General features: G+C 42.1%; 1 protein-coding gene across 2 annotated transcripts in view; it reads right to left on the bottom strand.

Moving 5' to 3' along the window:
• MFSD12 (major facilitator superfamily domain containing 12) overlaps positions 1 to 24,885 on the bottom strand; it is a 388,387-nt gene that overhangs the window by 335,435 nt on the left and 28,067 nt on the right. For both annotated transcript variants that reach the window (XM_082275559.1, XM_082275560.1), the window contains exon 2: positions 6,191 to 6,401. In XM_082275559.1, coding sequence (XP_082131685.1) covers positions 6,191 to 6,401 — 211 coding nt within the window. The remainder of the gene's footprint in view (positions 1 to 6,190; positions 6,402 to 24,885) is intronic.

The following is a 24,885-nucleotide window of genomic DNA, read 5'->3' as shown; positions in this document are numbered from 1 at the left end:
CACCGCACGATCATCTTCATCAGAAGACCTAACTGGAGCTGAAAATAAACAGCTAAGTAGAGAAAGACAAAAAAACTCTAAATAAAACCAAAAAGAGAAAAGAAGCCGAGACTGAAAAGCCCCAGCACAGGAAACGTCTAACCTACTCCTGAGCTAGACAAATGAAACTGAGGTAGGAATGCAGGAAGCAGGAGGGTATTGACTGAGGGGACCACCCCCTGGGGGTGGGGTATGCTAAAAGCTTTGATATTAACATATTCTGTTGTCTAGCCACTCCTACGGAGCAAAGGTCAATAACCCTATTGTGACGAATATGAAGGGGCAGCGACTGTCGGAGGACGTAAGAGAAAGAACCTTTTTAACACTAAACCCTTAATCCGGCCATAGAGGGAGCAATTATCTTTCCCACAGCCAAAGAAAATCGATTTCTAGCAACATAAGGGGAATCCCTCCTACGAAGCGGTTGTGTGCTCTCAGAAAAGACGAGTGGGGGGGGGGGGGTGGGAGGGGATTGTCGCCCCTCACAAGGAGAAAAGTGGATTGGTGCTGGCAGCTATGACAAAAAAAAAAAATAAATAAAAATGCGGTAGTAGACCACACAAAAAATAAGTGTGCAAAGCAGCCACTGTACAATTGTAATACAAATTGTGAAACTTAAAGCAAAAAAATACATAAAAAAAAGCGCTAAAATGACAAAAATATCAATACTAAATCAAACTTGATTCCATAACAGTCCATAAGTAAATAAAATATATCTCTCCTGTGACCTTGAACAAACATGCAGATACAATCACCTTGAGTTGTGATATGTAAAAGGCCAAATCCATTTGTGGGCAGATGGTGCATACACCCAAACTTGAAAGGAAATCCACCACCATATGAAACCTTTAACAGAGGACTCTTACCAGATGAGATGGACCATAGAGTTATCAATTGTCAAAAACAGGCTGTGGTTATATATTCCTCCAATGGCTCCCAGTACAGAAACAAGCATCACACCTTAGCTTGTGAATATAAAAACGCCAGAGGAAAAAATTATAATATATTATATATATATATATTCCCCATGAATAAAGTAAATTAAAACATTGAACCTTTTATTCAACAAAAAAGATGCAATAGTAATATGGTACAATCACACTTGATGCTAAACAGTGTGAAATCGCAGCCTAACACTGAGGCAGTAGCAGGCTGATGGTTTAGTGAATAAAATGCTGGCTCTGACCAGCAATAGTGTGTGATGTCACATAAAAGCAATGACCTACATGTCAAGTCAGAAATGACGTCCATGGTGAATGGGCTGGCCGCAGACAATTTCCCCATATTACTATTGACCATTTACTGGAGAACTTTATTGTCCATCTCATCTGGTAAGAGGCCTCTGCTAAAAGGTGTTATATGGTGGTGGATCTCCTTTGAGGTTTGGGTATATGCACCATCTGACCACAGATGGAAGTGGCTTTTTACTGGTTATTGCAAGTCAAGAGGTAGATCAACTTGGGTACATTCAGCATGCCGAGAAATGGTTCAAATCTTGGCCAGTTCCTGCTGAACTTGCCAAGATTCAAACCGTCTAGGACTGGCATTACCCCAGAGGAAGAGGCAGCTGGCAGGTTCACTTTTATAAATACCTGGACCCTTTCCCGTGACCCCCTGCAGATTTTGGAAGTTTGCCCACTTACAAAGAAATTAAGGGTCTATATTTTGTTATTATAGGTGTATTTTAAATGATTGACAGAATATCAACCAAAAAAAAAAAAACCGAATACAAAAGGTTATAAATTTAGTTACATTTCAGTAACAAATAGTTTAATTAAAATAAGTATTTGATCCTCTACCAATTATTAATTCTGTCTCCCACAGACTGGCTTCAGTATGTCAGTGTTCTAAACCTCTGCGCTATGTAAATGCAATAAAGTGTTGCAAAGCTACCAAATGAGAAAAGGCTGGAACAAAAATTCAATATTAGTAATGGGTGTGTGTGTGTTGCTGCTACCCTAATTGTGTTCCCACAACGTGATAAAATAACGTGAAATGGGGTTATGCAGCCTATGTTTTATACCAGTAAATGGGTAAACATAGGTGCAAGTATTAATTCCTCAGAAGAGCCCAGTATAAAGTGCAAGTGCTAGTAGTGACTTCAGTGGGATCAAAAAAGTTGAAATAATGTCCATGGTCCAAACGGGATAAAAGTCAGCCTTCATCTAGTCAAGTCAATCAAGTCAGGACTTTTTCCACCTTTAATGTGACCTATAAACTGTACAACTCAGTTGAACAACAAACTGAAATTTTAGTTGGAGGGAAGAAAAAAAATAAACTAAAATGACAGTTGCACAAGGGCACACACCCTTAAAAAAAAAAAAATGTATATGTTTAATAGACATATGCCGGTTTTCGGTAATTCGATATATCGCGGTATTGCATAGCCACGGTATTGTTATTGTGGCATTTTTAAAATACCGAGTTTCTCTGTCAAGTCTGCCTGACTTGTGAATTGATACATTTCAGTGAGCTGGATGACTCATTCACTCACTCAGCTAACACCTTTCAGCATTAAGTCTCCTAACTATAAACAAAAATGATTACATTTGTATCTTTTCCTTCCCTCTGCCAGGGAGAAAGGAAGTTTAACCTCTTAAAGACTGGATCTTTTTCTGACACTTGCTGTTTGCAAGTTAAAATCAGTTTTTTTTTTGCTAGAAAAGTACTTAGAACCCCCAAACATTTTATATATTTTTTTAGCAGAGACCCTACAGAATAAAATGGCGATTGTTGTAATATTTTATGTCACACTGTATTTGCGCAGCAGTCTTTCAAACGCAATGATTAGACTTTAATGAATAAAAAAAAAAAAAAAAACGTAACAGTAAAGTTATCCCAATTTTTTTTTTTTTTGTTACACAGAGAATCGTGAGAGAATCGTGATCTTTATTCCAAGCTAAAAAATCGTGATTCTCATTTTGGCCAGAATCGTGCAGCTCTAATAAATATATATATATACACACACACACACGCCTAGCAGCCCACATTACATTATTATATAGCCATCAAGCAGTGTCTGGCCTACCTGGTGATGACTGGTCCTGGCGCTCTGATCCGATGGCCTGGTCTTTAAAGGGGCAAATCCTTGCGATCCAGAAGTGGTTAAACCTGCAGGAGGACCGGTGTTTTTATCTATTAATGACTTTACTATTGCTTTAGGCCTGGTTCACATGTATGCGGGTTGGTGGTTCACATGTATGCGGGTTGGCGGTTCACATGTATGCGGGTTGGCGGTTCACATTTGCACAGGCATAGCAGCCCATTGATTTGAACGGGCTGCTATGCCCTCATTTTCCGCAGAAAAAAGGTGCATGCAGCATTTTTTTTAAATTCAGTGGCCTTGAAATCCATCCTGCTTTTGCACCATGCGACTAACCTGCAGTTCCTGCTCTGGCAAGCTTTCTGCATTTTTTGTATACGTGGGCACGGCATTTAAAAATAAACAGTTTGCGTGTGCAGCAACGGCAGGTAAGTCGCATGGTGCAAAAGAAGGATGGATTTCATGGCCACTGCATTTTTTTAAATTCTGCATGCACCTTTTTTCAGCTGAAAACGCAGGCATAGCAGCTCAAGCCCATTCACATCAATGGGCTGCTATGCCTGTGCAAATGTGGGCCCCCAACCCGCATACATGTGAACCAGGCCTAAAGCAATAGTAAAGTCATTAATAGATAAAAACACCGGTCCTCCTGCAGGTTTAACCAATTAATGACTTTACTATTGCTTTAGGCCTGGTTCACATGTATGCGGGTTGGGGGCCCACATTTGCACAGGCATAGCAGCCCATTGATGTGAATGGGCTTGAGCTGCTATGCCTGCGTTTTCAGCTGAAAAAAGGTGCATGCAGAATTTAAAAAAATGCAGTGGCCATGAAATCCATCCTTCTTTTGCACCATGCGACTTACCTGCCGTTGCTGCACACGCAAACTGTTTATTTTTAAATGCCGTGCCCACGTATACAAAAAATGCAGAAAGCTTGCCAGAGCAGGAACTGCAGGTTAGTCGCATGGTGCAAAAGCAGGATGGATTTCAAGGCCACTGAATTTTAAAAAAATGCTGCATGCACCTTTTTTCTGCGGAAAATGAGGGCATAGCAGCCCATTCAAATCAATGGGCTGCTATGCCTGTGCAAATGTGAACCACCAACCCGCATACATGTGAACCAGGCCTAAAGCAATAGTAAAGTAATTTATAAACAACACCTCCTTCAGGTTTAACCACTTCTTGACCACAAGGATTTGCCCTCTTAATGACCAGGCCATCGGATCGGAGCCGAGCGCCAGAACCAGTTATCACCAGTTAGGCCAGACACTGCTTGATGACCTATTTTAGGCCTGGTTCACAGAGTCTGTACTGACTGACTATATAATAATGTGCATAAGTGAACCAAAGCCCCTAAATTCAGCAATGAAATTGAAGTGAGGTGGAAATTTAATAATTTAAATTTAATAATAGAATACCGTGATAATACCGTATACCGTGGCAAAACCTTAATCAATTAATCGCAGCATGAAAATCTGATACCGTCACAAGCCTAATGTTTAACCAGTTGCTGACCGCCCACCGCAGTTTCACTGCAGCAAGGTGGCTCAGCTGCGCGAACGGACGTAACTGTACGTCCGTTTCACGCAGAGCAAGGGGGTGCACACGCGTGTCCCCACGATGTTCTGATTCGGTTCAGAACCAATCAGTCATCAGGTCAAGGCCAATGATTTTTGGCCTGGACCTGGCGATTGGTTCTGGCCAATTGCAGAACATCCTATGCCTTTGTAATGTAAACACAGGCACAGGAAATGATGCAATCTTCTCTCCTGGAGCCCTTTTCGGTTCAAGCGTAAGAGATCCACTCCCGAGTACACAAGCAGTACACTGACCCCAGTCCAGCAGTTGATTGGATATCTCGCTGGAAAAAACCAGGTGAAAAAAAAAAAAAAAAAAAAGGAAACAAAAATTGCCAGAGATCCCAGCAGGGAACTAGGCAGAAAATAAAAAAAAACACAACACGGAAGACATAGTAGAGAGGTGTGTGGGGGGGGGGGGGGGGGCGCGAGTATACCTCCTGGGACTGCCCATAGGCATAGCCAAGCCTTTTCTGCCTAGTGTCCTACTCCTGAAGGGAATGATATAACCCTACGGTTCTGAATTACTGGAGAAGCTGTGTCAATCAAAAAAAAAAAAAAAAAAAAAAAAAAAAAAAAAAAAAAAAAAAAAAAAAAAAAAACTTTCCTTTCGTTTTTAAACTAACATTTTAGATTTAGTAGGTAGTAGTCTAAAAAAAAGGAACCATTTTACACATTGCTTTACCAATAATTAAAAACTTAAGTTTTTTTTTGTTTTTTTTAAAAGCAAAACTTTTTTATATTGCTTGTGCATTAAGAAGTGTTGGACCCCATTAGCCTCCATCAATGCAAATTTGATTTTAACACTATTTCTGCCAACAGCTTTTACATTAGTTAGATGATTACAGTCACACACACCTACACAGGTTGAACTGGATGGACTATTGTCTTTATTCAACCTCACCAACTATGTAACTATGTAACTATGTAACATGTTAAGCATGCCTCTGGAAAGTTAGTTACACAGTTGCCAAGGGTGTGTGTGTGTGTGTGTGTGTATGTATGCATGCATGCATGGTTAGGTCATCTCCCATATCCCCGTATATTGCATTAAGAAAGCCATCTAAGGCCCCTTTCACACAGGCGATCCGACTCAGTTTTTCAGGCGGACTGGATCAGATGCTCCATGAATCCCTATGGGGAAGCGGATGTCAGCGGAGGCATCTCCGCTGAAACCCGCTGCCATCTGATTCCGATCTTGTCCGTGAAATTCGGAAGGATGGAAACCCTATTTTCCAGCCGTCTGGCGGATCGGATGAGAACGGACAGGCGGGTCGTTCTCATCCGATCCCCCCCATAGAGGAGAGCAGGGATCTGACAGCTCCATCTCAGTACACAGAGCTGTCATCCTCCTGCTCAGCGGGGATCGATCCTGCGCTGAGTAGAGAACGGGCCTCGTTGGACGGCGCACCGTGTAAAATGACCCTAAGAGCTTTTTGAAACTAACAGTTACTGCTGACACAGCTGAAATTACACAATCAAAAAATAGACTACCCAATACAGGGAAAAAAAAAAAAAAAAGTAGGTACCGGAATGCTGTAAGCTCCACTTTGTCATGTTCGTTCTTAGCCAGGTCTGGAATGAGTGAGAGATGAGAGATCTGTGTAGCTGCCCAACCGAATTGAAAAACGATTATGAATGGGGTAAAGTATAGCAAGCCAGCCCACTGTGGAGTATTTTCTGTGCAACCAATGCACGGGTTGAAGATAAATGGAAATGAAATTATCACACAAATCGTACCTACACAAAAAAAAAAAAAAAAAAATACAATTAATGAAAATATTTTTCCTCAAACATTTTAGGCTCCAGTTCTAAATGTTCAGTAAAGGAAAGCATTTTCTATACATCATAACTTAAACAGTCAATACTATGCCGCTTTAATAGAAAGCCAAATACCTTAGTTTATTTATATTTTATAAATCTGTTAAGGCACACCACCTTTTAAAGAAATAAAAACACTGCACAAAACAAAAAAGAAGAAGAAGTTTTAGGCAAGTGTAATAAATTGATTTAAAAGTAATTTTTCTCCTTCACTGATGTGCACTGATGAGGCTGCAATGACGGGGGGGCGCGACACTAATATTAAGCCCTGATAGGTGATAACCATAATAATTGGATTTTTGACTTAATGTAAAATACTTTTCTCTGAAGTGCATTAACAGACGCAGCACTCTTCTTTATGGAGGGATCGAGGGTCTAAAAGACCCTCCACTACACTTCCATGTATTCAAAACGCCAAAAACGGCATTTTTGAATACACTCACTTTTTAAAACTGCTGCCTTTAGCAGCCGAGTAACCCGGATGGGACGTCATGGACGCCACCTCTGGGTTACGTCATCGGAGACCCGATCTAAGCCTCATCCGGCTTAGATCGGGACTCCATCCAGCTGGCGGACGTGCCGTCTGGGTGCTCAGGTCTCCCAGTGGGATCGGAGACCCAGGCAGAGCTGCAGAAGGCGGTGGGAGAGGGAACATCCCCTCTCGCTCCCTGGTTTAACGATCAAGCGGCTCCCAAACCGCATCGGTCGTTACCGCTGGCTCAAAAAAAAAAAAAAATAAATAAGTACCAGGATGAAGCCTCTAGCTAGAGGCATTATCCCGGTACAACCATGCAAAGTCAGCTGACGTAGGTCTATGTGGCTGGTCATAAAGTGGTTAAACACTCTGGCACTGAAGCCATATCAAAGTTGCATCAAAGTAGTGCAGGAACCTTCTCTGAAGTTACAGCAACTTGAGTAGCGTCAATTGGAACGTCTCAGAGATACATGGCATTTCACATGTCCTGAGACTTTGGGTCTCACAAGTCAGATCCTAAGTCACAGGAATGTGAACCAAGCTTAAATCTTTTTTTAAAAAAAGTGTTAAAATGATCTCTAATGCAAAACTTCTCTTGAAGAGAGCTACTATGTGCTAAATCTCTGGGTCTGTAGTGAATCTTGTGAACATTTACTATTTTTTGATAAACTTGGTTGGTGGCAGTAAAGAGTTAACTAAACCCAGTGACAATCACTCTCAGTCTGCAGGCACTTAGATGGTGGTCTATCTTTGCACAAAGTGAGGCTCAGAGTGGATCAGTGACAATGCGGTGTGAGTAAACCAGCCAGATGTCACAAATCAGTGACGAGGGCTTTGGTCTAACTTAATTTAGTCACACCTACAGCTTCACAAATTTGCTTTAAAAAGGTAACAGGATCATTCACTGGTAAGTGGGCACACCGAATACTGACTAAAGTCATGTTGCAATAGTCATATCAGCAATTCAACATGACTTGCACCTCACTGAATAACTGCACAGGCACTAGGCCGATCACTTACAATCAGAACAAGTTACCCACCACCGATCCTAAAAGGAATGTTGTTATCTACCACCTACTTGCAAAAAAAAAAAAAAAAAAAAAAAAAAAAAAAAAAAAAAAAAAGAGCCCCAGTCCTGGCACAAAATGTTCATTAGTAAGACGAACAATGAGTAGCAGTTCTGTAGCATTTAGCCCAAATAAGAGCAGTAATGGAGGAATATGGTGCATATCAAGACAAAATCACTTAACATACCATACAACAGTGTCAACATTCAACAGTGTCAACATTATTAACAAAGGGCCAATTTTAAGAGTTCGTCAGACAGTTACACTAATTTCAAGGATTAACACTGCTATTATATAAAGAAAGTATGGAAAAATTAAACCGTTACAGCTGAAAGCTCTGCAGTCTGGTAGTTTTAGATAACACTAAATTGAATAACTGAGCTCAGAATTCTAAAGCACTGTGGTTTAACAGTTGATGCAGCAAACTGCTGATAACGAACAAGAAATTATGCTCAGCTGCTATCATGTGTCTACCAAGAAACATGGATAGTATGACTTACTGGATTCAGAAAATTGGGGAAAATGCTTTTTTTCCAAACATAAGAATATATTGTTTACAGCTGTTTATTCTGTATTAAAAGTGGTAGTAAAGCCTTTTTATGAACTTTCAGGTAAGACTATAAAAAATAAGGCTTTCCTTTGAAAAATAAAAAATATAAATAAGGCTTTCCTGTTGGTACAGTAAATATCTCCTAAAAATATCCAACGTGTAGGAGATAATTACTTTAGCATGTGTACTGCGCTCTCAATGGACAGCGTGCCATCCATAGAGAGCTGTGCCGTGGTCGCATGTGCACGGGAGTGATGTAATGGTGGCTCAGCCAGTCAAACGGCAGCTGCCAGTGATCCCAGAAGGAAGACGGATGCCCTGTCATATACGATGCATACTAGCACATTATGACATTACTTTGCCGGGGGAAGATTTTTTTTTTCTCTGAATCATTTAGATGTTAATTGGCAAACTTCAAATGGGCTATACATGTGCCTTCTTGAGGGGGGACCTTGCAGGTGCTGTAGGATTTCAATCCATGGCGGCGTATTGTTTTACCAATGGTTTGTTTGGTGACTGTGGTCCCAACTACCTTGAGATAATTCACAAGCTCCACCTGTGTAGTAGTGGGCTGATCCCTCACTTTCGTATGATAATCCTTACCCCATGAGCAAAATCTTGCATGGAGCTCCAGACCAAGGGTGATTGATGGTCATTTTGTATTTTTTCTACTTGCGAATAATATCTCAAATAGTCTCCCTTCTCATTAACCACTTAAGCCCGGGAAGATTTTACCCCCTTCCTGACCAGGGCCTATTTTGCGATTTGGCACTGCGTGACTTTAACGGACAATTGCGCGGTAGTGCGACGCTGTACCTAAACAAATTTGACGTCCTTTTTTCCCCACAAACAGAGCTTTCTTTTGGTGATATTTGATCACCTGTGCGATTTTTTGATCATGCGCTATAAACAAAAAAAGAGCGTCAATTTCGCAAAACATAGCAATATTTTTCACATTTTTTTTTAATATGAAATTCGCAAAAAAAAAAAAAAAATGTAAAAATCAAAAATTTTTAACATTTTCAGGCCAATTTGTTTTATGCTACATATGTTTGGGGGGAAAAAAAAAAAAAAAAAAAAAAAAAAAAAAAAAAATCGCAAGAAGCATATTTTGATTGGTTTGCGCAAAAGTTATCGCGTTTACTAACAAAGGATAAGATTTGTCATTTTTGTTTTTTTTTTTGTTTTTTTACGCGTAATGGCGGCGATCTGCGATTTTTTTGCGGGACTGCGACATTGCGGCGGACAGATCGGACCCTTGACTGACATTTTTGACACTTTTGGGGTTACCAGTGACATTTCTACATATTTTCTGTAAAATTACACTGGCAGTGAAGGGGTTAACTTTTTGAGAGGGAGGGGCTGTGTGTGTCCCTAGGGGCATGATTCTAACTGATTGGCTGTGGCTTGGGCTGTAGGAACAATGATCAACGGTCCTACATAGTAGAACCGTGTGATCATTGTTTCTACACAGGGGAGAATGACAGGCGGCTTGTTTATACTAGCCGCCCGACTTTCTCCCTCTGCAGCGGAGATCGCAGAGTGACTGGACATGGACATGGACATGGACATGGACATGGACATGGACATGGACATGGACATGGACATGGACATGGACATGGACATGGACATGGACATGGACATGGACATGGACATGGACATGGACATGGACATGGACATGGACATGGACATGGACATGGACTCCGCCGGTGACACACGCGCGGGGGGGGGGGGGGTCCGTGACCATGCGGGAGCACGCCTCCGGGGGCGTGCGCTCGCTCCCTAGACCCTCACAGGCTAGCGACGTAGATTTATGTCACTCTGCCTGTGAGGGGCTGACTGCCGACGTAAATAGTCGTGCGGCAGCCGGCAAGTGGTTAAGCGTCTTGCAGCCCATTCCAGCCTTGTTCAGGTTTACAATCTTGTCCCTGACGTCCTTTGACAGCTCTTTGGTCATGCCCATGACAGTGAGGTTTGAATAGAAGAAAGATTCTGCCCTAAATTGACAGAACTAATCTGTATCACATGAGCACATACTACAGTAGTCTGTGGGAGCAAGAATTATTGTTGGTTAATAGGGGATCAAATACTTTACTCACTGAACCTCAATTTTTAAAATATTTGTAACGTGTTTTTTCTGGATTTTATGTTGATAATCTGTCTCTATCATTTAAAATACATACACCCATGATAAAAAAAAAAATTGTTAGTGGGGAATTTTAGAAAAATCAGCAGAGGGGGGAGGTGGGGGGGGGGGGGGAGATCAATTATTTTTTTTTCCCACTGTATATAAAATTGGTACCTTCAACACCTTTGGTGAAGAGCAGGTCCCTGTTCTCTGCTGGGAGCCACTTACAATCCACTGGTGACACAGCATTTCTCCATCTAACTACCTGATCCTGTACCTGCTCTTTTTTAAGACAGAAAAAACTCCAGGAGTTCTAAAATCCTTAGATACAAGCAATAGCTTCCAGCTATCCAAGCAAAAAGATAAAAAGGAATACTCACAATACATACCCCCTCCGGGATTTTAAATGTGGATTCCCCTTTACAAAAAAATATTTTTTTTTAGTGCATAAAACTGGGCATACCTATGCTCCCAGTAGAAGCCACAGCGAACATCAGGAAATGAGTTTGAAGTAGTTGTAAACCCTTACATATACCCAGTGAAGTAACTGGCCTTAGAGGATACAGATTAAAAACAAAGCCTCCTACATTAGTTGTATCTGTTTATCTGCAGTCTTTTCTCTATCTGCTCGAAGTGCAAATTTATATCGCTTGCCTGAGGGGACACAAAAAAAACCCCCCAGGAAGAAAGGTGAGTGTCAATCTACTGGAGCTCCCTCCCTGGTTACCATTTTTCTCAGGAAAACCTGTCAGAATTGATGCAGGCTGATAGCAGTGGAACAAAGCAGAAAACAAAAATGACAGAAGTACACACTATAGAGGGATAGATTTTGTTAATATCTCGTGTCTGAGTAACCACTTTAACCATATCATCCAGATACTTTTTGGTATGGCCAGATCATTTCAGTATACAACGCAAGATATTCTAACATTTAGGCCCCTTTTTTACACATACGGTCCGTTCAGTTCAGTCACGTCAAAATGTATCCGTTTGCCATCCGATCCGTTTTTTTTGACGGATGAATAAAAGGGCATTCATCCATTCAAAAAAACAGATATTGACGGAAGTGGATGAAAAACGGATGTTAACTGATGATCATCCATTTTTACATAGAGATACATTGATGTCCGGATGAAAAAACGGACAGCATGTGTGAAAGGGGCCTTAAGGCTCGGTTTCCACTAGTGCGACTTGCTGTGCGACTTGACACATGTCAAGTCGCACAGCAAGTCAAAAGCCATTGTTTTCAATGTGGCCCGTTTCCACTGCCGCGTCTTGAGTTGCGGCGACTTCAAAAGTAGTTTGTGCACTACTTTTGAGCAGGCTTCAGTGCAACTTCCCTCTATAATGAGGGACAAGTCTCACTGAAAGCCGCAAACAACGTTAGCTACGAAGTCGCGCTAGAAGTAGCACGACTTCGTAGCCGCACTAGTGGAAACCGAGCCTAAAGCTTTTGCAGCATACCACCATACTTAGAGACACGCATGTCTAATCCCAATCCCTGGGTTGGATCCACTTTTAGATATAGATACGGACTCATTCTGAATGTGGATTCAATGATTTTCTGTTTGCCAGTAAAGATATTTTTTATCTCAATGGGTACATTATGAATAGGGATGGGAAAAGTTTAAGGCTACATTCACATCTTGGCGTTGCTATTACAGGCGTTTTTAGATTGACTAGAGACCAATGGAAAACACCTGTAATCTGCCCAAAAAGAAGCTCATGTACTTTTTTGAGTGTTGGGCGTTTTGCTCACGGCGTCAAAGCGCTCAGATGTGTACAGGGGCCATTGAAATGAATAGGATTTGTCTTGCTGGGCATTTTGAGAGCTGATCCTAGAGCAGAAAAAACGCCCCCAAAACGCCTACATGTGAATGTAGCCTAAAGATTTTTTGTAGAAATTTGTCTGGACATCTCAACAAAATGCACTGTAGCCAACATGGGCAGCAAAATTAAGGTGGTTTTTAAGAGAGAGCAAAGTGCTTTAAATAGCTCTTGAGGGCTAGGGAAAACCTTACATATTTTGTGTATCTGTTCTTGCGGCAATAAACAGCCCTCCTTAGCGGTGAACATAAGGTTATGCAATATACATAGCACATTGTCACAATGGCTCTTTTACAGGCATTTAGTGCCGGTTTAAATTTGTGTGATCACAGAGATTGAATGTAATTTTAGGAGCAATGCGCTCCGAATTACATGCAATCTCTGTGTGGTGCAAATTCAGCCATACAGTTTGTATGAATTTGCACCGCAATCGCACTAAAAGACGCACAGGACTTTTTTGGTCTGCAGCAGAATCGCATCGCATGGTGGTTCACACTAGTGCGATCTGATTCTGTGCGAACTTTCAGATCGCACTGCGATATGCGATCCGATCTAGGGGTGTCAACTGTAATTGACACCCCCAGCGTATAGCATATGGCAGTGTGAACTGCCAGGGGTGAAGATGCGGTACGGGAATACGCTGTATATTCGCAGCGTTCCCGCATCGCACAAATGTGAACCGGCACTTAAACCAGATAATTTCTACAGGAAAAAACTATAAAAAATAGATAAGGTGAAGGTCAGGAAAAAAAAAAAAAAAAACACACACACCACGTACACAATTGTAGGAATACAAGAGCCCATGTGGATGCAAGGGCGCATCCAAAAGGCGCATGTGTGCATCTGCATTTGAGCAGGTTGTTGGGTGTGCCTGTAGAGCAAGGGGTCGGCAACCGGCCCGCCACCACGGTGAATGGGTCTAGTCCATAAGATGGATTGTAAGATACAGGGGGACACAGAATATTGCTCAAAAGCGAGCCAAGGAACGAGGTTATCCTTAGTGTGCCATTGGGCAAGTTGTGTCAGTTTAGCAGCTAAATAGTATAACCAAATATTGGGGAGGCCCAAACCACCCACCGGCTGAGGGGAGTGAAGAATCTGTCTATTACATCTAGGCTTTTTACCACTCCATATTAAGGTTTTATTAACGTCCCTCTAAAGAGAAACAATATGGAAATGAGGGATGGGTATAGGCAAAGATTAATTTAAAAAAAAAAAATGGTTTTGGTAAGAGCAATTTTCCCAGCTGTAATCCTGCCAAGAAAGGATTTGTGAAATGATGCCCATGAGGACAATAATGACCTAATATGTGCAAGTGTGGGGAAGTCGGCTGATCGGTATCTCTAAATGATTTCGTACACCAAACAAAAAAACAAGAAACTCACGCAATGAGGTATTAAGCCAGTTTGGTAAATTGATAGGCATAGCTGAGCATTTTAAGATGTTCACTCCCAGCCCCGAGATCTCCTGAAGAGATTTCAATTCTAAAATCAAATTTGGTATTGAGATATGGGGGGGGTCTGATATAAATAGATAAATAGCAACACATGATCTGCATAGAGGCTGATCTTAAATTTTTAAGGACTTTTACGATAACCCTTAATATTAGAGTTGCTCCTGACTGCACAGGCCAGGGGCTCGATTGCCAGAGAAAAACAGGAGTGGAGAGAGGGGGGCATCCTTTTCTAGTACCTCCGTAAAGGTGGAAAAACTCGGAATAACAGCCAGGAATCTTAGCTCCATTTTGGGAGGCATGATACAAGGTTCTAAAACCATGTGAAAATACGTTACAAATTCCGAATTTTGAAGCAGAGAATTTAAATATGACCAGCTAACACTTAAATGCTTTATGTATGTCAAAGAATGCAAGTTGGGTTAGCATGAAGGTTAGCGTCCTTATGGGCCGTACACACTAAGATTTTCTTAAGACTTTCCTTTAGACTTACCAAAACCATATAATATGAGGTCAAACCTAAACACTTTCAATTTGTATGCAATCTGGCAGTCCCTTGCACTACATAGAAAAGGTAAATCTGAAGGAAATCTAACCACAAAAGTTGGATAGTGTGTATCCAGCTTTAATGTTTGTGACCAAATATTATCCGTCAGCTGTCTACCAGGAATAAAACCAGTTTGGTCTGGGTTAAAGGAAGGATATTTTTTGCTAGTCTATGGGCCAAATGCAACTAAACAACTTCAAATCATTGTTAACTGAAACGGGGTAAAAATCTTGGAAGGAAGGAAGGGAGTGGTCCTTATTAAGTTTGGGGAGTAAAGACATTCGCCAAGAGCATTTCCTATGGAAGTAATTGCCCTGGAGAATAAAATTAAATTTATTTTAGATGGACCAATATCTGAAAAGGTTTTATAATTTGTAGAAAAACCATCAGGACCAGGGGCAGTGGACATCTTAAGGGATTTAAGCACTTGCCTACCAGGCACTTTCACCCCTTCCCTGCCCAAGGCCAATTTTCAGCTTTCAGCGCTCTCACGCTTTGAATGACAATTGCGCGGTCATGCTACACTGTACCCATATGAAATTTTTATCATTTTTTTTTCACACAAAGCTTTCTGGGTTTTTTTTTTTATTTCTTACAAAAAGAAAAAAACGTTTTTTTTTTTTCAAAAAAATTAACTTATTTTCTGCGAGTAAATTTTGAAAATAAATACATTTTTCTCCTTCACTGATGTGCGCTGATGAGGCAGCACTGATAGGCTGCACTGATGAGGAGGTACTAATATGCCGCACTGAGAGGTGGCACTGACGGGCACTACCATCAGTGCCCACACTCAGTGCCCATAGTGCTGCTAGTCCGTGCCCATCAGTGCCTAGATGAGCAGGCACTGACTGGCAGCACTGTGGGCACTTGTATTTTATTTACCTCTTGTAATCAGGGCACTGGTGATCAGTGCCCTGATTACATTTTTCTGTGTCCCCTAACCGCTGATCGGCTCTGCTCCTTCCTCCCACTGCAGTCTCTGTGTGAGGAAGGAGAGCTGGCGATGAGAGATGATCTCATATGTTTACATATGGAGATCATCTCATTGCATGGTCCGATCACATGGTAAATGGCTGCTGTGATTGGCCATATACCACGATCTGTGATTGGCTGTGTCCAAGGGACACGGCCGACAGATTTTCCCCGATGCGCGCTCGCGGGAGCACGCGGGGAGCCTGTCACTGGGAGGCCATATAAAGACTGCCTCCCGGAAATTAGAGCCCACGCTGTAGCTGTCTTCGGCTATAGCGCGGGCGGCAAGAAGTTAAGGATATCAACTAACTCTGCTTCAGTGCAAGGAGCATTAAGAGCCTCAATCCAAGAATCAGAGAGGGAGGGAATTTGAAGACTACTCATCCAAGCAACAGGAGTCCGAAAGAAGGGTTTTGTAAAAATCAGTGAAAATTTCTAAAACATCCTTGGGATGTGGTACAAGCTTACCACTCCCATTCCTCAGCTTTTAGACACGAGTAGGATTATAAACTGTCAACTTCCTGGACAACATGGTAGAAGTGGAGTTACTATGTAATAGAAAATTGGCTTTAGACTATCTCCGTGCTTTTTCCGTATCATTGGACAATTCATCTAAGGCATGGGTGTCAAGCACAAGGCCCGCAGGCCGAATGTGGCCCTCCACCTCCCCTTCAGCTACCCCCTCATCTCGGTCCCTACCTTGTCTCAGCAGTCGGCAGCAGAGAGGAGAACAGAACTCCTCATGCAGATTCTGTACCTCTCTGTTCAGCTGCAGCACCACCTCATCTCTGCCTCCCCTGGTCTCAGCAAACTCTAGCCCCTCCCCTGGTCCTCCTCCAGACCCTGCACTTTCTGCTTTCCAGCTTCTTCCAGGAAGAAGCACAAGGTAAAGAGGGTGCATTGTGATGCAAGGGAAGGTGGGGGGACTTTCCACTTCTTATAGTGGGGGGCTTTTTACATCTGATGTAAGGGGGAGTGGGGTGCTCTGGACATCTAGTCTTACAGCTCCAGCCAGCCCTTGAGGGCAACCATAATGCTGTTGTGGCCCTTAATGAAATTGGGTTCGACACCCCTGATCTAAGGCCTTGCGTTTAGAAATGATTATGTCTAAAGTCTGAGGATGGAGTCTGATTTTGTATACTGTAAAGACGATCCAAGTGCTTTGTGAGGGTTCTTAGATCTAATAAAATATCCCTTATTTTTTGGGGATGTTAAACTGATAAAGTGACCTCTGACTGCGGTCCAAAAAGTTAAGGGCATATTTTCAACAACATTAGTCAAAACAGTTCAAATTTGTAGACATTTGTTGAACAACTAAAGGGTCATTGAGTAATGAATCATTTAGTCTCCAGCTGTGCGATGTATGAGCCACAACGACCTGAGAGGTACTAAATATTACTTTATGGTGATCTGACCAAGGACAGACATGGATTTCTGCATTAGATGAGTTTGCTAGCAAGATAGGGGTACAAAAGATATAGTCAAGTCTTGCTTAACTATCATGGGGATGAGAAGAGTATGTGAAAGCCTTTGCACCAATAATGGTGTACTTTTAACAGAGAAAAGCTGTGATCCTCAGGATCACGACTGATCTCTGGTGAGTACGGGTTTTTTGTAGCCGAGATGAGGAGCAGAGAACATGTTCTTCTCTTCTCATCACAGTACATGACCGTTCTGTCACAAATGGCCAGTTTAGAAAAGTGCGATCTGAAGATCTCACAGCCGTTTCTCCATTCCAGATTCTCCAGCTCAGAGGTGGAGAATCAGGGGGAGAAGCTGGTGTGATTAGAGGAAGAAGACTTTTTTCCTCCGATATATCAGCACCAGTGGGTTCAAAATGAACCACACACACACACACACACACACACACACACACACACACACACACACTGCATGTATATACACTATGTATATATACTGTGTGAATAGATAAGATATTCAGTTAGTTTTCATGTGTCAGAAAATGTCATTACGAGTGCTTTTAAACTCTTTTTAAAAACTTAGCGGCACTGTAATCTCGCAATATCTCGTGAGATTACAGGCAGTCCACCCAGTTATACATGGATCTCGGCCGTTTTCAGAGGAAAAACTTCTCCTCTGATCACCCTGTGAGAAGTGAAATTCTCTGCCTTCTAAACTGGGTGCCAGAGGAGATAATTTTTCTCTGAGAACTGCCGAGAAGTGAACTGAGAGAAAACTTCTCAGTTTATTAAACGTACACCATTATGAGCTCTCCAAGTGTCCAATAAATGCAAACTGCTCAAAGAGTTGTGTCAAACATGTCAGGAATGCTTTAGATGAGGAAGGAACACTACTCCTATCTAAGACAGGGTAAGCGGCTAAATTAAAATCACCGCCCAGGTGAGTGGTATTTATCTAAGACATCACACAATTTTTTGGGCTGAATCATTAGGGGCATATAGAGACACAATAGTAATGGATTGACCACAAAGCATACCCCTTCAGGATAATGAATCTGCCATCAGGATCACTATAAGATGAAGTAATGTCAAATGTAACTTTATTACGGGGGAAAAAAAAAAAAAGCCACATCCCACATTTTGTTCGTGAATGACGTACAATGGAACTGCTTAAATGATCTATTAAAAGAAAAAAAAAAAAAGTGGGTGATTTGCGGAAGCAAAATGAGTTTCCTGCAAGTGCAATATCCGCACCCTAGCTTTTGTACGTTTATGAGGGAGACTAAAGCCCTGCACATTAGGTGACATTTTAAGACCCATAATACATACTAAGTGAATTGCTTATATTATAGGTCATGAGCAGGAGAAATCTCCAAGCAGGCTTTGGTGAAGCCAGACCAGCACCGACACTCCCATAACCGGATGTAAAAAGCAGACCTATTGTTGGAGTAAATTAAATAAACCAAGCTGCGCTAAAAGCAATAAAACAGTGCTGTGACCACACGTGTATATAAAATTATTATTGTGAAAAATTATATGAAGAGTCCATATAGTCTATTCAAATGAATTCCTCAATGGTAATGACAGGAATCTTCAAGTGTAGTGGGACCTCCACTGGTAGTACAAACTGCTTACCAGAGTGTAGTGAATAGTGAGCCAATTCAGGGGATTTCACTCTCAAAGCCTCCGAAAGATAACTTATGGGTTGAGTCCACTGTTTCAAATGTCCTGGACCATGAGTAGCCTCAACCGATATTAGACCATACACATAGGAAAAAAAAAAACATATGGAATCCCATAGCGTAATGTTGATATAAATTATGTAAAACGTAGGAGAGAAACTAAAAAAAGTGTGCAGGATATACAATGCGACAATGAATCACAAAAAAAAAAAAAAAAAAAAAACTGAAGGATCCGTCCATTGGATGCCTTTGGTTTGGATAGGTTGTATGTAGTTTCCTATCCCCCTTATCTTGTTAGTTCAAAACTATTTTTCTTTTTATTATGTTCTAATTTAAAAAATAGGTCACCCTCCGCTATACCTATTATAGTTACATAGTAGGTGAGGTTGAATAAAGACAATAGTCCATCCAGTTCAACCTGTGTAGGTGTGTGACTGTAATCATCTAACATAGCCCTTAATCTCCTGATCCTTGAGATGCAAGTCTAAGAGTCTCTTGAAAGTCACCATACTAGAAACCACCTCTTGTGGTAGACAATTCCACAATCTTGTAGCCCTAACAGTAAAGAACCCTCCTCATTGCCTGAGGTTAAAACGCTTCTCCTCTAATCGCATTGTATGTCCTCGAGTCCTCATGCAATTCCTTCGAATGAACAGCTTTTTTTCTAAGCTGAGATCCCCATTAAGATATTTATAAATTGCTATCATGTCCCCTCTCCAGGGAAAATAAATCGAGCGATTGCAGCCGCTCTTCATAGTTAAGGTCCTCCAACCCCCTAATCAGTTTAGTTGCCCTTCTCTGGACTCTCTCCAGCTCCAACACATCCCTCCTGAGGACTGGCGACCAGAACTGGACAGAATACTCCAGATGCGGTCGGACCAGAGTTTTATAAAGTGGAAGGATTATAGTCTTATCTCTGGAATACAGCCCTTTCTTTATGCATGCTAATATTCTGTTGGCTTTGGAAGCTGCCGCTTGACATTGCATGCTGTTGCCTAATCTATCATCAACCAAGACTCCCAGATCTTTCTCCATTTTTGATTCCCCCAAGGGTTCCCCTCCTAACGTGTATTGTGTTTTTAGTCCCCAAGTGCAAAACCTTACACTTCTCCACGTTAAACCTCATTTGCCATGTCGTTGCCCACTCCGTAATTTTGTCCAGGTCATTCTGTAGGATATCTGCTTCATGCTGTGCAGTTATCGCCCTGGCCAATTTTGTGTCATCTGCAAAAACTGATAACGAACTACTGATCCCGTCCTCAATGCTGTTTATGAATAAATTGAACAAGGTTGGTCCCAGGGCTGAGCCCTGGGGGACCCCGCTTACTACCTCAGACCAGTCTGAGTATGCGCTGTTTATTACCACCCTTTGGACACGGCCTTTTAGCCAGTTTCGTATCCAAGAGCAAACCCTCCTGTCAATACCTGCAGACCTTATTTTATAAATTAAGCGCTTGTGGGGAACTGTATCAAACGCCTTAGCGAAATCCAAGTACACCACATCCACTGGTCTGCTCCTATCTAGCTCACAGCTCACCTCCTCGTAGAATGCTAAGATATTGGTTTGACAAGAACGCCCATTTGTAAACCCGTGCTGGTTACTACTGATGATGTTGTTGTCTTTAGCATATTCTACGATATAGTCCCTTATCCCCTCCATATATTATTGATGTCAAGCTGACAGGCCTATAATTTCCTGGGATATGCCTCTGGCCCTTTTTGAATATCGGAATCACGTTAGCCTTCCTCCAATCCCCTGGTACATCTCCTGTCCTAATACTGTCAGCAAAGATCAGGAACAGTGGTCTAGATATAACCTTACCGAGTTCCTTGAGCACTCTCGGATGTACGCCATCCGGGCCTGGTGATTTGTTTGTGTTCAGTTTATCCAGCCTTTCCCTGATTTCACCCTCTGTTAGCCATAGTGGCAAGTCCTGTGTATTACTACTAACCATACAGTCATGGGCAGTGTACCCCTCCTTTTCCTGCGTAAAGACTGACAAGAAAAAAAGCATTCAGCACGGTTGCTTTTTCAGTGTCCTCTGTAACCATCCTCCGATCGTTAATTATGTGTGCAATATGCTCTGCCCTAGTTTTTTTGCTGTTGATATATTTAAAGAATTTCTTTGGGTTTTTTTTGCTATCCTCCGCTATTTGTCTCTCAAAGTTGATTTTAGCCATCTTGATTTCTTGTTTACTTTTCTTATTTGCCTCCTTGTATTGCTGGAAGGCCGATACTGTGCCCTCTGATTTATATTTCTTGAAGGCCAATTTTTTTCCCCTAATAAGTTTAACGCTACGGTTTAGCCAGCCAGGTTTGGCTTTGTCTCTTCTAAATGTATTTCCCATAGGAATGCACTGCAAGATGCCTTTGCTTAATATGTTCCTAAAGCATTCCCATTTTTCCTCTGTGGTCAGGGATCCCAGAGTTTGGTCCCAGTTTACCCTTTCCATCAATGAGTACAATTTTGGAAAGTTTGCCCGTCTGAAGTTTAGGGTTCTTATGTTCCCCACTTGCCTTTTTATATTGTTTATACTAAATGTGATCATCCTGTGATCGCTAGAGCCCAGGCTGTCCTGGACTCCTACCTCCGAGATTATGTCTGGGTCATTAGTGATCAATAGATCCAGGATTGCATTTTCTCTAGTAGGGGAATCCACCAACTGTGACATGTAATTATCCAGTAAGGTTTCCGTGAATAGACAGGCCTTATGTGAGTGTGCAGTCCCCTCTTCCCAGTCAATGTCGGGATAATTGAAGTCCCCTAATATGATGACTGATATGTCATTTTACATGATTTACATCCACACATCCAATCGCATGTAATGAAGGAGCAGTGAGCTCCGAATTACATGCGATCGCCGCACTCGCACAAATGTGAACCGGCCCTAAAGGGGAATCCCCAGCAATACCTTATACGAGCTGATTGCAACACGGACGCAACTTCTTTAATCTTGCATCTTTTAAGCAGGGTAGCCTGAGAGATCAGGATAAATTTGAATTTTGGTGCCATCCAATTCAATGTTAGGGGTGTTTCAAGAGGCACGTAGAAGATTTGACAAGAAAGTCCGTTAGACATAGAATTATATCTCTAGGTGGTTTATCAGCAGGCGGTTTGGGGCATCATGCACGGTGAATTCTATCACATATGAAAGATGTAGGTCTTTCTGGCAATAAAGTATGAAACAGTTTAATAATTGCTGGGACAAGATCAGTAATTGATTCAGGTACACCATGGATACGCAGATTCTTCTGAGACTCCTGTTATCCAAATCTTCCACTTGAGACTGCAGTGTAGAGAAATTTCAGCCAGAATCTCATTCCTTTCCAAGATCATTATGAGCTAGGGAAAGTTCATCATGTTTGCAGTGCTGGGGGTTCGTACTGACCTGCTGGAAACCAATCTCCTGTGTAAGTGTATAAGTGGATTTATGTAGTTCTTATTAAATTTTATCAGCCAGTTTTTCATACATCAAGGATAGGCTAGCATCCAGGTCAGCTTTAGTTATTTGACTGGAATACTTACGGTCTGAAATCGGGTTAGTATGCTCAGGTGGCAGTGTATCTGAAACTGAAGGCCGTGAAGCCTGGGCGCCATCTTGAGACATCCTCATTTTTGCTTTAGTGCAGAGAAGGTAAGTGGTTAATGAGTGTTGAGACAAGCAGCCTTGAGTTTCTTTCTGATGGCATGCATGGGACTATTCACCAGGGGTGCAAGGAGGAAAAGGTAAGAAATGGTGTTAAAGCCCTGGGAATCCGGAAATCTCTCTCCCAGTCCAGCGGAGCTGTTACAGGAAGCTTCTGCCCAGCATCGCGCCGTGCATGCGCCCCTCACTACTAATCTCTTCACTCTAAAAAGAATAAACTGAACCAGTAGAACAGATAAAAAAGGGAAGCATATGAGAAAAGTATTTTTATCACTTTCATTTGCTGCCATTTTATATACACACACACACAAATATAACTAATCCAAAACTGAACCTGTACATAGAGTGCAAAAAAAGATAATACATACAAGACATTACATGAATACTTTCCTAGCACTTAACTACTTCCCACCCTATAGGGAATTGACGGTGGGAAGGTGGTTGTATTATCCTGACACGGCGTCATATGGTGGCAGCATGATAATGCGCTCTGCGTGTCACTCTGACACACCGCATCTCCGATCTCGGTAAAGAGCTTACTAACGTAGGCTCTTTACCATGTATCCAGTCACAGCTGGTCACATAGTAAATAGGAAGTGAAGTTTATCGGGGGGGGGGGGGGTTGCACTGGTAATCAGAGCATTGATTAACAGTGCAGACCCTTAGGGGGGTGCCACTAGAGCTACCAGGGATGCCCACCAGGGATGGCAATCAGGGCTCAGGAAGCCCGCCAGTGCCCTCCATCAGGGCCACCCACCAGTGCCATTTATTGCCCACCAGAGCCTCAGCCTCAATATCCACCCCCCCCCCCCCCCCCCAAAATAAAAAATATAAAAGCAGGCATAAAATAAATCCAGCATATTTGACATAGGCTGAAGGGGATTAATACAAAGTAAGAAAGACGTCTCCAAACCCCACCTGAGAGAGTGTATACCAAATGATCCCAAGAGAGCAAGTCGAATGAGAAGCTTGCAACAGAGGCTTCTTCAGAGGTCTTTGAATCATAACGTATGCCCCAAGAGCAAAATTTTTTATAATCTAGCCCCGAAAACCCATTTGGGCCAGAGATTAAATTGCCTGGGTAATTTCTTCTGCAGAAATGTTCACGTTCAAAGCATTATGGGCTGTCGAAGAGAGAGAGGGAAGGCGTAGATGACTAAAAAAAGCTTTCAGTGTATTCCAGAGCCAACAGGCTTGGCTTCTCATACAGAGGGTAAGAAGGCTGCAAACCTCCCTGTGATTCATAGGGTCAGAAGACCACCTCCCCTTACACAAAGTTGAACAGGTTTGGGTGTATGGCCCACCGAGTTGAGCTTCTTAGCCTTAGTCAGGGATTGAAGTTGCGGATTGATCTTCAGCTTGTACCGTGTTCCGGTACTCCTTGTTCCTGAAAGTTCTTCGCTACAGACCGGGCTTGTCCTTGACTATTCTCTTGACGATCTCCTGACCTCGGCTTGTCCACTGATATTTTCTGTTCTCCTGTATCTGAGCACTCAAGGTCATAGGGGAAGCCGAGGTCAGTTATCCTCCTGGCTCCGAAATCTGGCTTTTATTGACTTTACGCTGTCTCAGTGCAACCACAGACCTGCCACGTCTCACAGGCGCCACCAGTCTGCAGCCACTAGTTAACACATTAGAAACCCTTCAGAGTTCCTCTTGAAACATCACAGAAGACCTGTGCTACTTTAAGTTCCAGACTCCTCTGAAAGTGAAAACTGGGAGTTGGGCTCAGTCACAAGGGAAGCCCACCATTGGTCTCCAGCACCAGGTACAGGTTACTGTGAGCTTCACCGGGGTTGGTCATGGTCTGACCAAAATTGAGGCAGGTATGGAAATCCTGCTGGCAAAAGAAAAAAAAAAAAAAAAAAAAAAAACTTAAGTGGTGAGTAAATACATCTATTCTACAGAAACCGATGTGGGTTGGAGTTAAAAAAAAAAAAATAAATTTAAAAAAATAAATAAATTTAAAAAAAAAAAAAAAAGTATATTCCTGTCATACAGGATGAAGATCCTATCAAACATCCACCTAGCCATAGGTCTTTAGAAGAGTGCACATATTTTTTTTATCTTCTGTGAAATGTCATGGGGGGGGGGGCACCACCCCAGCAGGGTAGCATTGGTCAAGAGAGGAACTAAGAGTAAATATTTGCATCACCGATAAGGAGAAGGATGCCTTTCTGGTGCTGGGAAATTACTTTTTAGCAGAGGAGAGAAGCATTTATGTTGGAACCTGTTTGGAGCATAGTAACCAACTAAGGTCCCTTCTTGGTCCCAGATGGTGTCCTGCAAAAGCCATCTTGAGAGCACAGATGAACATCAGGTTATGCCTAAATTCAATCAACACTCCCCTACGTTTCTCAGTGACAGAGAAAAAAAGGTTGGATAATGAAGGGAGAGATATCATGGAGGACGACTGGGAAAATCTCATCACCTGCAGGCAGACTGTCGAAAGCCTGGGATTTAGGATGATGAAACACCTTAGACTGCCTAGTCTGGCAATTGAAGCTATGAATATTTTGGGAGTAAATCTTCAAGCCATACTGGATAGAAGGGGTTTGCCTGCATGGGTGGGCAACAAACAGAAGTCCAGACATCAAATACAGGGGTGAAAGGAGAAGAGAAGAACGTATGCA

This window comes from Pelophylax lessonae (genome assembly GCF_965119305.1).
Source record: "Pelophylax lessonae genome assembly, chromosome: 1".
Classification (NCBI taxonomy): Eukaryota; Metazoa; Chordata; class Amphibia; order Anura; family Ranidae; genus Pelophylax; species Pelophylax lessonae.
This window is presented reverse-complemented; position numbering and strand designations above follow the sequence as displayed.